This window comes from Heterocephalus glaber, unplaced genomic scaffold (genome assembly GCF_053883595.1).
Source record: "Heterocephalus glaber isolate CG9 unplaced genomic scaffold, H.glaber_assembly_v1.0 deba00000768, whole genome shotgun sequence".
Lineage (NCBI taxonomy): Eukaryota > Metazoa > Chordata > Mammalia > Rodentia > Bathyergidae > Heterocephalus > Heterocephalus glaber.
The window spans coordinates 2,438,289-2,454,357 of NW_028258162.1; the positions used below are offsets into that span (position 1 = coordinate 2,438,289).

At 37.8% G+C, this 16,069-nt stretch overlaps 1 protein-coding gene across 1 annotated transcript; it reads left to right on the forward strand.

The window, feature by feature from the left end:
• The first annotated feature begins 10,951 nt into the window (after positions 1-10,951).
• Positions 10,952-11,884, forward strand: LOC101710146 (vomeronasal type-1 receptor 90-like). The gene has a single exon (XM_004860008.2). It carries the CDS (start codon positions 10,952-10,954, stop codon positions 11,882-11,884), a length of 933 nt encoding a protein of 310 aa, XP_004860065.2.
• The last annotated feature ends 4,185 nt before the right edge of the window (positions 11,885-16,069 follow it).

The following is a 16,069-nucleotide window of genomic DNA, read 5'->3' on the forward strand; positions in this document are numbered from 1 at the left end:
CTGTTTCCAAGTTTTAGCTATTACAAACTGTGCTGCTATGAACATGGGTGCACATATATAACTGTAGTATGATTCTTTTAATTCTTTGGGGAAGATCCCCAGCAGTGAAATAGTGGGGTCAAATGGGACTTCCAGTCCTAGTTCTTTGAGGTATCTCCATACTGATTTCCACAGTGGTTGCACCAGTCTACACTTCTACCAGCAGTGGAGCAGGGTTCCTCTTTCCTCACAGCCCTGCCAGCATTTGTTATTGGTTGATTTCATGATAGCAGCCATTCTTTCTGGAGTGAGGTGGAATCTCAGCATTGTTTTCATTTGCATCTCTCGAAGGACCAGTGATGTTGAACATTTTTTCATGTATTTATTTGCTATTTCTACTTCTTTGTCTGAGAAATGTCTGTTCATTTCAGATGCCCATTTTCGGATTGGGTCTTTAAATTTGGGAGGTCTGATCTTTTTAAGTTCTTTCTAGATTCGAGATAGTAGACCTTTGTCTGAGGAAGAGCAGGTGAAGATTTTTTCCCACATTGTGGGTTGTCTCTTCACACTGCTGGTGGTTTCTCTTGCTGTGCAGAAGCCTTTTAATAAGAAGAGATCCCACTTGTTGATTGTTTGTGCTAGTTTATGGGCAACTGAGGTTTTGTTCATAAAATCTTTTCCTACACCAATGTCTTCAAGAATTCTACCTAACCTCTTTTCCAACTGGTTCAGAGTTTCTATTTTTAATATTTAGATCTTTAATCTGTTTTGATTTTAGTTTAGTGCATGGTGAGAGATATAGGTCTAGTTTTAATCTTTGGCAAGTTGAAGCCCAATTTTTCCAGCACCATTTATTAAAGAGGCTATCTTTCCTCCAGTGAGGGTGTTTGGCTCCTTTGTCAAAGATGAGGTGGCTGAGTGTGTCTGGAGTTGTTTCTGCATCTTCTAATCTGTTCCACTGGTTCTCAAATCTGCTTTTTTTGCCAGTATCATGCTGTTTTTATCACAGTAGCTTTGTAGTAGAGTTGCAGGTTGGGGATTGTGATACCCCCTGCCGTGTCTCTGTTACCTAGAATTACTTTTGCTATTCTATGTCTCTTCTTGTTCCAAATGAATTTTTGGATTGTTTTCTCAAGGTCTATGAAGTATTCTGCTGGGATTTCAATTGGAATTGCATTAAATCTATATAGCAGTTTTGGAAGTATGGCCATTTTCACTATATTAATCCTTCCTACCCAGGAGCAGGGGATGTCTGTCCATTTTCTGATATCATCTTCAATCTCTCTTTTCAGAGTGCCATAGTTTTCAGAGAAGAGGTCTTTGATTTCTTTCATTAGGTTGATTCCTAGGTATTTCAGTTTTTTGGATGCTATTGTGAAAGGAATTATTTTCCCTATTTCTCTCTCAGTGAGTCTGTCATTGGTGTAGAGGAAAGCTATTCATTTTTGTGTGTTGACCTTGTAACCAGCTACTTGACTGAATGTGGTTATTAAGTCTAGAAGACTTTTGGTGGAGTTCTTGGGGTCTTCTATATAGAATATCATGTCATCTGCAAATAATGACAGTTTGACTTCTTCATTACCTATCTTTATTCCTTTTATTTCTTTCTCTTGTCTAATTGTCGTGGCTAATGTTTCCAGAACTATATTGAACAAGAGTGGTGATAGTGGACATCCTTGTCTTGTTCCTGATTTTAGTGTGAAGGATTTCAGTTTTTGACCATTTAGTATGATATTGGCTGTTGGTTTTTCATAGATGGCTTCTATCAGTTTGAGGTAGAGACCATCTATTCCAATTTTTTGTAGGGTTTTTATCATAAATGCATGTTGGTTTTTGTCAAATGCTTTTTCTGTGTCTATGGAGATAATCATATGGTTTTTGTCCTTGGCTCTTTTGATATAGTGTATTACATTGATTGATTTGCATATATGGAACCATCCCTGCATCCCTGGAATGAATCCCACTTGATCAGGGTGTATGATCTTCTTGATGATCTTCTGCATTCTGTTTGCCAGTATCTTATTAAGGATTTTTGCATCTATGTTCATTAGTGAGATTGGCCTATAGTTCTCCTTTTCGGTTGGGTCTTTCTCTGCTTTGGGGATCAAGGTGATGCTTGCTTCCAGGAATGAATTTTGGAGTATTGCTTCCCTTTCAATTTCATTGAAGAATTTAAACAGTAGTGGCAGCAGTTCCTCTCCAAATATCTTGTAGAATTCAGCAGTGAAGACATCAGGGCCTGAGCTTTTCCTACTTGATAAGTTTTGAATTACGTTTTCAATTTCATTGGTTGATATTGGGTTGTTTAGAATTTTTAGGTCTTCTTTGTTCCACTTTGGTAATTCATATGTATCTAGGAATCTGTCTATTTCTTCTGTGTTGTCCATTTATTGGTGTATAGGTTCTGGAAGTAGGTATTGATGATCCTCTGGATTTCTGCTGGGTCTGTTGTAATTTCACCCTTTTCATTCCTAATTGCATGGATTTGGACCTTTTCTTTCCTTTTTCTGACAAGGTTGGCTAAGGGTTTATCAATTTTGTTGATTCTTTCGAAGAACCAACTCTTGGCTTCATTGATTTTTTGTACTTTTCTCTTAGTCTCCATTGCATTGATTTCTCCTCTGATCTTTATAATTTCCTCCCTTGTATGAGCTTTCGGGTTGTCCTGCTGTTCTTTTTCTAGAAGCTTGAGGTTCAGCATCAGGTTGTTTAATTGGGCTCATTCTGTTTTTCTAATATGTGTATTCACTGCTATGAATTTCCCTCATAGAACTGCTTCCATTGTGTCCCATAGATTCTGATATGTTGTTTTGTCATTGTCATTTAATTGAAGGAACTGTCTTATTTCTTCTTTAATTTAGTCTGTGACCCATTGGTTATTCAGAAGTGTGTTGTTCAATTTCCACGTATTTATGAAATTTTTCCAGTTTCTTTTGCTATGTATCACCAATTTCATCGGACTGTGGTCTGATAATATACAGGGGATAACTTCAATTCCTTTTCACTTACTTAAACATGTTCTATGTATGAGTATGTGGTCTACTTTTGAGAATGACCCATGTGCAGCTGAGAAGAATGTGTTTTCTGATTTTGTGGGGTGGAAGACTCTGTAAACATCTGTTAAGTTCATTTGTTCAAGAGTTCGATTGAGTTCTAGTATTTCATTACTTAGTTTTTGTCTAGTTGATCTATTTGTGACAGTGGGGTGTTGAGGTCCTCCACGACAACTGTATTAGTGCATATATGACTTTTCATGTCCGTTAGTATTTGTTTTATATAGTTGGGTGCACTAGTGTTTGGTGCATAGATATTTATGATTGTCATCTCTTCCTCTTGGATTGTTCTCTTTACAAGGATGTAGTGTCCTTCTTCATCTCTCTTAATCAGTGTTGGTTTGAAATCTACTTGATCTGCCAAGAGGATAGCTACTCCTGCTTTTTGTTCAGGTTCCTGTCCCATGGAGTATTGTTTTCCAACCTTTAACTTTCAGTCTATGAGTTTCCTTTTGAATTAAGTGTGTTTCTTGTATGCAGCATATTGCTGGATTTTGCTTCTTGACCCATTCTGCCAGTCTATTTCTTTTGATTTGTGAATTGAGGCATTATCATTGATGGTTATAACTGAAATATATTGACTTGTCATTGCCATGACTTTTTCTTTTTGTTGGGTTCTCCCCCTTTCCATTTAATTTCTTGTCATGCCAGATGGGTTCATTCAGCTTTGCTTCCTGGGGTTGTGATCCTCAGTGTCTGTTCCTGGGATATTGTGTGAAATTTTTTCTAGTGCTGATTTGGCATTCACGAAGTTCCTAAGGTCCTCTTTGTCAGGAAAGTATCTTATTTCTCCATCCATTTTGAAAGACAGTTTTGCAGGGTCCATCAATCTTGGTTGGAGGCTGTTTTCTTTTAGGGCTTGGAATATGTCACTCCAAGCTCTTCTTGCCTTGATGGTTCGTGTTGAGAAGTCTGCTGTGATTCTGATGGGCCTTCCTTTGTATGTGATTTGTTTCTGTTCTCTAACTGATTATAGAACTTTGTTCTCCTGTTGAGTTTCTGGAATCTTAACAATTATATGCCTATGTGTAGATTTTTTTTGATCAAGGCTATTTGGAGTCCTATATGCCTTACTTATCTGTATGTCAAGCTCTTTTCCCCTGGTTGGGTAGTTTCCTGCCATTATTTCTGTGAAGAGATTTTTCATGTCATCTGCACTCTCTCCTGTTTCTTCATTGACTCCAATCAGTCTTATGTTATTCTTTGCATCATCTAGCAGCTGCTGGATTGATTTCTCATGTTCCCTTCTAATTTTGAAGCAATTTTTCTTTTCCTGGTCACTAATTGCAATCTTATCTTCTATATCTGAAATGCTGTCCTCACATGGGCTCATTCTGCTGTGTAGACTTTCAATGGAGTTTTTCATCTCCTGGAAATCTATTTGCATCTTTTTTTATTGATTCCATTTGTTTCCTATGTTAGGATTCCATCATGTTCCTCAGCTCCTTTCTAGATTTATTAATAATTTCTTGCACTAGGAGCACAATTTCTCCTGTTGTCTGAGAAATTATTTCTGTGTGTGTGTTGTGGTTTTTTTTTGGTGCTGGGTATCGAACTTGGGACCTTGCACTCGTGAGGCAGGTGCCAGAACCACTGAGCTAAATCCCCGGCCCTGAGAAATTTTTCCTGATTTCATTTTTTCCAGGTCCCCTTTGTTGCCAGTTCAGTGGGTCCAGGTGGTTGAGTATCAGAGTGTTCCATCTCATTTCCCTTTGGCATTGCTGTAGGTGATCTGGAAGCCTGGTTTTAAGACTTATTTACGTGTTTTCCCATTTTGATTGGGGGGATGCTGTTGGCACCTGCACGGATTACCTCCTCTGAGCTGGGAGAGGTGGGACAGGGGCCAGGAGCACAGGTAGGGATGGTGGCCCAAAAACCCTTTCCTATGGGCTGAGAGCAGTGGGAGGGATGTTGGCCGGGAAGCCCCTTCTTCTGGACCAGGAGCAGTGGGAGAGCGGCTCAGAAGCCCCTACCTCTGGTCCAGGAGTGGCTAGACTCAGTACCGTGGTCTGGTGGTCTGGTGTCCTCTGCATCTTTGTAGAGTGGAACCAGGTGGCTGTACAGAGGTGTGGGGTTGGGGGGGGTCCAGTGGATTGTTGCTGGTGCGTGGGCTGATTCGGCACATTCCGTGACATTTGCAACCTCTGTAGGGTGTGCGCAGACCCGCCTGTCTGCAGCGGGCTCTATATTCATAAATCTTAACACTCATATTTGTAAACACAGTAGTGTTGGAGAAAGAGAGCTTCAATTAAAGACTAAAGGATATTAATAGTTGTAGAGAAAAGTCAGAGAATAAAAGAAGAAAAGACATAAATAATATCAAATAGAGAGTAAACTAATGGAAAAAAAGAAAAAAGGAACAAATAAAAAGGGAAAGACAGAGAGAGGGAGAGAAAGAGACAGAGAGCCAGAGCCAGAGAAAGAACAAAGAAGTCCTAATGAAATATGGATAATGTTTAAAAAAACAGGAAAAAAGAAAGTGGGAAATGAAACTACAAACATCACCAAAAAGACATACACACAGAACAAAACAAAACAAAATACTACAAACCAAACAGGAAGAAAAACAAACTAAAAATTCAGGAGAGAAAAAAAATTGGGTTCAAAGTTAAAAGAATAATAAATCCTCCTGCATTTCCAAATGAGTGGTTTACTTCCAGCCCCTGCAGACTGGAATTCAGGAGGTCACACAGTGCTCTCCTCCCTCTTCACACCCTGTGGTTGTGAGGTGACCCCTCTGCTGAAGAGGCCCCTCTGTCGATGACCCCAGTCTATGGCTGCTGTCTAAGCAGAGCCTCATCCTCACTCAGGCTGGTACACAGGGAAGCAATCAGCCCACCAGTCCCCTTGGGTTATAGTCAGCGGGGTGGGTTAAAAGCAGACCCGGTCCTCAGTGTGATCATCTTTATATCCAGTGAGCGACCTCTGACAGCCAAGCCCACCGCATGTCACCTTCCATCAGTGAATGTGGGCTCTAGTCCTTCCTGACCTGAGCTTGAACTCAGGGGATATGGAGATCTATGTTTCGCTCTCACCCTCTCCCAGTCAGTGTCCATGGCTGACTCTCATCCAGTCTCTGTAGAAAGGTAACATGTGTCTCATGACTCAGACCCACTCAATCAAGCCCTTCCCACCATGGCACTTGATTAAACTCTCTCTGATAATATGGCAGGCACTGCACTGGATTTCTTCTCCAATGCTATCTCATTGAAAAAAGCCATCTTCAGGATAAAGTGCTACACTGTTTTTGTTGTTTTTTCTTTGACACTAGCCTTGGTTTTTCTTGGGGCTATTGCTGTTGGCCCATTTGTGGTTTCTTCCTGAAGGAGCTGACTTTTCCAGGCAGACCTATCTCTTCTGTTGAGTATTGGACTTTTTCCTAATCAAGTAAGTAATTTGACAGTCATATTTGTGGCCCTGTGCTGAAGGGAACCAAAGTGTAGAGCCTGCTTGGATTTGGAAGTTTGAAATTTGAAGCCCATGGTGTTATGAGGTGCTTCTTCTCTAATATTTTGTTTTTTAATTCAGAGAAAGTGGGAACCCTTGTTTTAATCCTCCACGGGTTTGAGTGACAATGAAACATTTAGTTTCTTCATAATGTGGATGTCAGCTCCCCTTTTGCCTTGATTTCTGTTAGGATCATGTGCCTATGATCACCTCACCACAACATCCTGTTGTGTAGTCACTATTCTGGTTTTTATAGCTACTGAAACTCATGTTGGGATATGCCTCTTAGCTTGAAACCTAAAACTGAGAACTTGAAAGTCATGGAATTCACCAAATCCACAGCAAGTAAAACCCAGAAACCAAGTGCTCCACGTGAGAAATGCTAGAGAAGAGCGTGCCTATCACACATCATAGGAAGTATGCCCTGGGAGGCCCTGGTAACTCTGGAAGGCACCAGGAATCTCTCCCATCAGTGGAGTTTGCACTAATTCACAATAGTTTTGGACTAATTTGAACTTATGCTCAAAAGGGAACTTTTTCATTCCTCAGGAAGTTGTGTCAAGGGAGCTTAAAGTTTTGAGCACATCTGGACCATAATAGATATTATCCAGGAGAGAATAAAGTAAAATCCAGAGGTAGATGAAATGTTCCACAGGGGACTCTATGGTTCTTTCCTTTCCGGTGGGATCTTGTCACCTTTCTACAATGCTAAACTGACACATGTACACAATAGAGCCCTAATGACACCCTTACTTTAAGGCCGTGCAGAGTTTTCTCAGAGGCACCAGAACCCCACATGTCCCCCTGAGTAAGTGCCTCTCTGTCCACAGATGCAGCATCTGTGGGTGTGCAGGGTCCTAGGCAGGGTAAGGAAAGAGGACAGTGGGATTTTTGGTAAGGTTTTGTAGACTGAGATTTTTGTAGACTCCAGCTTTTAATTTAGTGACTCATAAAATTAATATCATTTTTCATATATATTGAATTAGTTTCTGGAATATTTTTATTTTTCCAAATTAAATGGCATTCATTTACTTCCAATATCATTTCTGAAAGAAGACACTGTTGTAGTCCTACACATTTATATTTGTATTTACATCTCTCATGCAATAGATGAACTTTCATTATGGGGTTTCAATACATAGAATCACTTTCACTTCTATCATCTGTATGTTACTTTCAATGTTTTCAATAAATGACTTCTGTAGATAGTGGTAGTTAATTTTCATTTAAACCATTTAGTATGTAGTGAGGTACTTCGTTTGAAGTACCAGCTCTAAAAGTGAATTTCATCTGTTTGTGCAGTTTTAAAAATGAGACTTTTGTGTTTGACATTTTTAGTAAGCCAGGTCCCGTCTCAGCACCATCACTACTAAGAGCTGTATTTGAAGGGTGTTTTCTAGCTCATCCTGTGGATGGAAGGAGCTGCTGTCCTGTCTCCTCTTCCCCTAAGCTAGGCTGAGCCTGGCAGGTGTGAGCTGGATGAGGCATAGCTGGGAGGGGACACACGACTAGACCATTTCTGTTAGCCTGTTTTCGTGTGTCACATTCTCCAGAATGTGTGTTTTAGTAAAATATTACTACAGAAGTAGCTTTATGCCTTTCTGTATATTATCTACAGACAAATACAGGACAAATACATTTAGAGTGTGTTTCGCTAATATAGTTGTATGTGATCCATGAAACTGGGAGATGGCTGGATGGTTGTGGCATTTTGTGTCATCTTTTTGATGCTCCATGGGAATTAACAACACAAATCGGTGCTCGTGAAAGCAGCACTGTCCTGGATTAACGCTCTGGAGAAAGATCATTCTTCTGCTCTAAGGAAGCTTTGCCAGTTTCAGGTAAGGACCAGGGGTCCCCTGACAGCCTTAATGTTGAATAAACTTAGAGCATCTGCACACTTCTCCCTCCTCAGTCCTCCATGCTTGTATGACTGTAGTTCCCTAAACAATGAGCAATGCTGAAAATAATGTAGGTCTATCCCTCAATTTATGGATGATTCATGCAAGCTACTGGACCTATGTTAAGATTGTTTGCCAGACTCAATGTTTGAGAACAGAACAAAAGCAAAACTTGAATTTTGCAGAAACAACATAAGAAGACAACTTTATAATTTATGTTATTTTTTCATGTAATTCCTTTAAATATTATTTAAATATTGTTATTCACTAATTTAAAGTTATTCCTTTAAAATACTGTCAGGATATATTTTTTAATTTGCATGAAATATGTGTACTGAAAATAGGCATCTGTCATTTATAAAAACATGAAGGACAAAGAAGACCACTTTAAGACTGTTCAATCCACGTAAGTCAGAGACACCTGGGAGTCAGGTGGGTATTTCTCAGTGTTCCCTCTGAACATATGACAGGACCAAACCTTAATTTGCTGACTGTGAGAATGGACAAAATTGTTACTTTCCTGTCCTAATTGTTTAGAAAACAATTAACTTTCTCTAGTTTTTACTATGACATTTCTATTTTTAAAATCAAAATTTCCACCGAATTCAGACCACATACTTCTTTACCTCTGATTTTTGAATTTTGATCACATGTTCTTTGTCCCTAAACATTTCAAGTTTCTCTTTGTGACTTATGAAGCCTATGTTCTCAATAGCTATGAATGTAGTCTTAATCCATGATGTTGAAATGCTAAATCTGTGATAATATATATTTGAACCCATGTTATTATGTTAGGATCCTGATATTATAGCTTTAAAAAGGCTGACTTAAAGCAAATAGCTGTGTCACACTGGGAGATAACCTAAAAGTTCATCACCAAATTCTGTGGTACAAAATTTGCACTCAAGACCTATAACTCTGCAGAATGATCCTTATTTGCTTGAGGAAAACATAAAAATTAGGAGTCATTGTGAACCATCTTCAGGGTGAAAATGTTTGCCACTCATCTAATTAAAATTGTAAGAAAGAATCTTCAGAATTTACTTAAAATATTGGCATGTTTAAGATTCTCTTTACATGTGCTTATGATGGGGTGAAAATAAATTTGGAATTCATGGCCTTAATAATAATTAATAACTTCAAAATCATTACTGATAGTTTTACGGCATGAGTTTCAAGACTATATAGTTTCTATGTAGTCTTGGAAAATTAAAAACTTTATTCATGTGTCTCATAAACAGATATGGTTAAGGGCCTAGAAATTTGATTATTAATTTTGATATTAATTTTCCTTACTCTTTTAGGCTGGGACAGAGGTAGAGTGTATTATAAAGTATATCAATTCTCTCGAGTTTTATGCATGAGGAACTATGAAATAATGACAATAGTGCTTGACATTTCATTCCTATACCAGGCCCTCATCATGTTTGGAACATTTGTACACATTATATCTCCAGGTAATAAGGAATGTAGTTGTTTGCATTTTACTGATCATGTTGAAGTAGGACTGCTTGGGAGGGTCTCTGGACAAACCTCCAACCACACAGAGAAGGAGCAAATCAGCTTTATTAGTCAGCAGCTTCAAGGGATTTAAATCACTTCAAAGGCATCAAACAGAAGTTTACTCTCATTTTTATACCTTTATGTTTCTATGGGAGGAGGAAATAGCAGCTGTAGTTGTTGGGGAAACAGCCATCAATCTAAGCATAATTACATAAGCAGAGGGACAATGAAGGGGAGAGCAGGAGGGTTGGCAGGGGTTTCTGAGATCACATTGTTCTACTGAGTTTGCATTACAGCAGTGACTATAGTTACAATGTATCTTTCTCAGCAGGCATTCGTAGTTCCACAGTTAACACATAATTGCCAACTTTTCCACCAGGAGATGGTTTCCCACCCTCAATATGACTATAGCTCAGATGTGTTAATGGACTTCTCAAATCCTGCTATTTGATAAATGTCAGATCATAGATGTAAATCAAAACCACTCGAGTTCAGAACCTACTGAGCAACATTTTTCCTCTGTGAAGATTTGGTCTGGAAATAAACTAGACTAATGATGCCACTGACATAACATAACTGTACGGCTAGAACGTAGACAATTACTGCTTGAGAAGATCTGATTTGCACATGCAGGCAAATCTCCTCTCCCAACTTCCCCCTAAAATGTAGAGCTTCTACTATCTAGCTAGAAATTTCTCTACATTCTACAGATAGATACAAAGGCAAATAAGACATTGTGCCTGATTGTGAAAACGAAAAATTGAGAAAAAAGCAAGGAAACACCTTCATCATCTGTGACAGTTTTCTCAGAGGTGCTCTGGGAGCCCCACAGAGAGGCTCATAATCCAGGTGCCATCAGGAAGGGATGGGGCAGGGGAGAGGATGGTGGTGCATCCACGATGCTGTGAGAGGGACCTGAGTTCTGAAGGGGGAAGGAGGCGCGAGGAGGAATCCACGTTTTGATGAAGGCATAGCATTTTATTGGCCAAGGTGATGATAGTGGTGATGTATGTGATAAAGAATATTTCTTGCTTTTTTTCCTCAGACATTTATTGTTATTCATTTGCTATGAAGGTGAATAAAAACAGAAAAATTTCCAGTTTTTCAGACATAAGAAACACAGTTTTCTTTGAAGTCACCATTGGGATCATAGCCAACACTGCCCTGCTTCTGTTCCACATCCTCGCATTTCTTCTCAAGCACAGGCCCAAGCCCCTGGACCTGGGTATCAGTCAGCTGGCCTTAATCCACCTGGTGTTGCTGGTAACCATGGGCTTCATAGCCACAGATACTTTCAAATTTCAGGGTTGGGAGGATGGCCTCACATGTAACTTGGTTGTCTACATGCACAGGTTGATGAGGGCCCTCTCCATCTGTACCACCTGCCTGCTGAGTGTCCTCCAGGCCATCACCCTCAGCCCCAGGAACTCTTGTTTGGCAAAGTTCAAACATAAATCCTCACATCACTACCCATGTTGCCTTGTCTTTTTATGGGTCTTCAATATGCTCCTGAACGGTCGCTTCTTAGTCTCCATTGGTGCCACCCCCAATGTGACCTCACACAGTCTCGTGTTCGTCACTGAGTCCTGCTCTCAGTGGCCCATTAGTTACTTGTTCAGGTACATATTTTTCACATTGGTGAACATTCAGGATATCTCCTTTATAGGGCTGATGGCTCTCTCAAGCAGACACATGGTGACTCTGTTGTGCAGGCATAAAAGGCATTTCCAGCATCTTCACAGCACCAGACTTTCTCTAAAATCACCCCCAGAAGAAAGAGCCACTCAGACCATTCTGCTTCTCATGGGTTTCTTTATGTTCATGTACTTTTTGGACTGTGTTACTTTCTCCTCCCTTGCAATATTGTGGAAAAAGGACCCAACTCATCTTTGTATCCAGATGCTTGTGGGCAATGGCTATGTCACAATCTGCCCTTTGGTGCTAATGAGCACTGAAAAACGAATGATCAAGTGCTTAACTTTCAGATGGGAAAGACAGTAAATGTTCAAGTATTCAATGATCAATAATTTTCCTTCAGATAGCAAAATACTTTGAATTTCTCTTGCACCATTGAAATATATGTAATTGTACATTTTCTGTTAAACACATTTACTTTGTTGTATGTGGGTTTTATCTACATAGGGGATAATTTACCTGTAAATCTCTTTGAAGAAATACAGGCTTGTGTTCCAATCATATTAATATGGATTGGAGCTCTTATATACTGTCAAACTCAGAAGAAGATGAGGTACGCCACTGATGTTATGGCGACAGACCAGAGCCAAAAGCAGCAGAAAGAAGGCATTACACATAAAATGCTCAAAGATAATATGGAAAGACATCTTGGTATTTATTGATTTATATGCTTTTCATTTCTAATGTTAATTTTATTATCGAGAATCACCAGAAAACTTATTAAAGTCTATCACAATAAGAAGGAAATAAATCCTTGATAAACAGATTGATCACCTTAATAACTACGAGAAAAGAAAAAAAATAGAAATGATGTCTATGTAAATAGGGAAGGGTGGAGGGGGTGAAGGGAGGACAGGGAATGGGGAAAAAAGAACCAAGATACATCATGTACAGGTACAAACACCCAATGATAAATGTAAATGAATTGTATACCTAAAATGTACCAATAAAAGAACTTAAGAAAAAAAATAGACAATGGAGACAACAATGACAAAATATCAAATGGAATGAGACACTATGTAGGGTGAACAGTTAAGCAGAAGGTATGAAATCAGCAACAGGAAAATAAGGAAATGACAAAGATAAGTTAATACCTTTCAGTAATAATTGTCACTGTGAATGGTCTCAATTCCCCAATGAAAAGTAACAGGCAGAATGGGTCAAGATACAAAATTCAACAGCATGCTGTATACAGTACAAGAAATACATTTAACCCAAAAAGAAACTCACAGAATACAAATCAAAGGATGGAAAGCTGTATCTCATGCCACAGGAATCTGAAAGAGAGCAAGTGTAGCTATTCTGTATTCAAACAAAGTGCACTTCAAATCAAAACTGATGAAAAGATGCAAAGTAGGTCACTAAAGACTAAGGGAACAATTTTTAACATATGCACTGATTAATGTTGCACCCAACTTCATAAAAAATATAGCACTATACATGAAATATCAGATAAACATATGTGATTTTCAGAAATACACAAATCAACTAGACAAAAAATCCAAAAAGAAATATCAGAGTGGATGAAAACTTTCAAACTATCAGAGACCTCTGCAGTAGGTTCTGTTCTCCTGCTCAGTGCTACAGCACAGGTCTGAGAGAAAAATTAAAGACAAAACTAGAGACAGAGAAACAGGGAGCCTGGACAGCCAATGCTGCTCAACCAGCAAAGATGCTGGTTAGTCTAAGCCACTGATTTTTATTGGTAATCAATTAGGGTAAAGAAGAAGTACATGTGAGGATATGCAGTTGTGCAGTTGCTATGGATACTAATGCAGACAAGGTTTGTAAAGGAAGAAACAAAGCATTTTGAATTAGGAACAGAATAGACAATACATAGGGTTGTAATTAGAACCTTGTTCTTCTAGTTAAGAAGGTTTTAGCCCTGGGAATGGAATTTCCATGAAAGTCACTCTGACCTTGGCACATAGGGTTCAGCTGGACTCACTTCACAGAACAAGTCAATTGTGGGGTTAACTCTTACAGCCTGCTTTGGGCATAATCAAGAAAGTGGTCCCCCCTATCAAAAAATGTGTTTGATACATATCTACAGAATATTCTACCCACCAACTATAGAATACATATTACCAACTGCACATAAAACTTTCTCCAAAATAAACCACATACTAGCCAATAAAGCAAGCTTAAATAAATGTAAAAGAAATGAAATTATACATGCACATTATCAGCTCATAGCACAATGAGGTTAGAAACAAATGACAAAGGAAAACACAAATATGATGCAAATCCATGAAAACTAAACACTATTAACTAAACAATGCTTGATATCAAGTAAATCAAGGAAGAAATGAAACAGGTTCTAAAACCAAATGATATTACCAGTGCAATATAGTAGAACTTATGAAACACAATGAAATCGGTTTTAATAAGAAGTTTATCATTGTAAATTTCAACATCACCAAAAGAGAATGAACCCAAATAAATAACCTAATGATATCCTTGAAGGTCCTAGAAAAAAAAAAGCACCATCCAAATTCAAATCTAGTGAAAAGAACATGAAAATCAGAGCAGAATTCAAAGAAATTGAGATGATAATGAGCAAAGAATCAATGAACCAAGGAGTTGTATCTTTGAAAGTATAACAAAAATAGGCAAAACTCTAGCCAATATAAATAACAAAGAGAAAGAAGAGATCCAAATCAATCAAGTAGAAATAAAAAAGATGAAGTCACACTGGACACTACTGAAATAAAAAATATTATTAACAACTACTTCACAAACACACTAATAAATTGGACTATTCAGAAGAAATGGATGGATTTCTAGATATTTAAGAATTATCAAAATTTAAACAAGAAGATTTAAAAACCCTAAATAATCCAATGAAATTGAAGCAGTAATGAAAAATCTACTAATGGAGAAATGTCCAAGTCTGAATGAGATCACTGCAAAAACCTCAGTGAAGTCTTAACTCTATTATTCCTCTAGCTTTTCAGTAAAATTTAATGGAAGTAGTACTCCCAAAGTCATTCCTGGTAAATATGACTACCCTGATTCAAAAAGCAGACAAGGATCCAAATAAAAATATGAACTACAGACCAATCTCATTATTAATATGAATACAAATATGCTCACATAGATATGGAAAAAGAATGCAGCAGATCATCATAAGGATCACCCATACATCATGACCAGATAAAGCCTGAGTCAATAGACTCAGATAAAGCCTTTGACAAAATCCAACATCTTTTCATAATAAAATACTGAAGAAAATATGTATACGAACACTTAATCTGATAAAAGATATTTATGACAAAAAATGCCAACATCATATTAAATGGGGAAAAACTGAAAACTTTCATTTCAATTAGGAGGACAATCACCAGTATCACCACTCCTGTTCAATATAGTCCTTCAAACATTAGCAAGAACAATTAGGCAAGAAAAAAAATTCAAGGGGATATTTATAGGAAATGAAGATATCAAATTATGATTTTATGCAGATGACAGGATCCTATATATAGAAGACTCTAAATGAATCCACCAAACTGCTCTCAGAATAATGAAATTCAGTTATGTAGCAGGACAAAATCAACACATCAAAGTTAATAGTGTTCTTGAACTATAAAAATGAACTGATTTAGCAAGAAATTAAGAAAAGAACCATTTACAATAGTACCAAGAAAACCTATACACATAGGAACTAATGAAGTAAAAGAACTACAAAAAACTACAGTTCAGTGAAAAAGAAATCAAAGGCATTAGGAAATGGAAGAATATCCTATAGTCCTGAATAGCATATCCAATGCAGTGAAAATGACAACAGTTACATAATTGATTTACAAATTTATCACAATCACAATCAAAATATCAACAGCATTTTTCACTAAATTAGAGAAAACAATCCTGGAATTACTATTAAGACAAAGCATCCTCAGCATAGCAAAAGCTGCCCTGATTAACAAGAGCAAAGCTGGAAGCATCAAAATTCCAGACTTTAAGACATAGTACAAAGCTACAGTGATAAAAACAGCATGGTAGTGGCAGAAAAACAGACATAAGGGTCAGTGGGAAAGAGCAGACAATGCAAATACACAACCAAGCACATTCAACTACTTAATCTTTGACAAAATACAGAAGGGAAAACCCTCTCTAATAAATGGTGTTCAGAAAACTGGCAGAGGATTGAATCTAGACTCATCTCTCTCACTATGTGCTAAACTGAAATCAAAATTTAAAAACTAAGTGGTCTAACAGAAACAGTTTATCTGCTGAAAGATAAATTATATTGCAGTGATCCATGCACACCTATGTTTATAGCAGCACAATTTATAATAGCTAAATCTTAGAAGCAGCCTATATTGCATTTCCATCCACAGAAAGATGGATAAAGAAAATGTGGTATTTATAAATTTCTGTACTACTCTGCCAAAAGGAAGATAAACTTGAGTTCTTTATTGGAAAATGGATGTACCTAGAGACAATAAATTTAAATGAAGTTAATGAGACACATAAGCTTATATGTTGTAT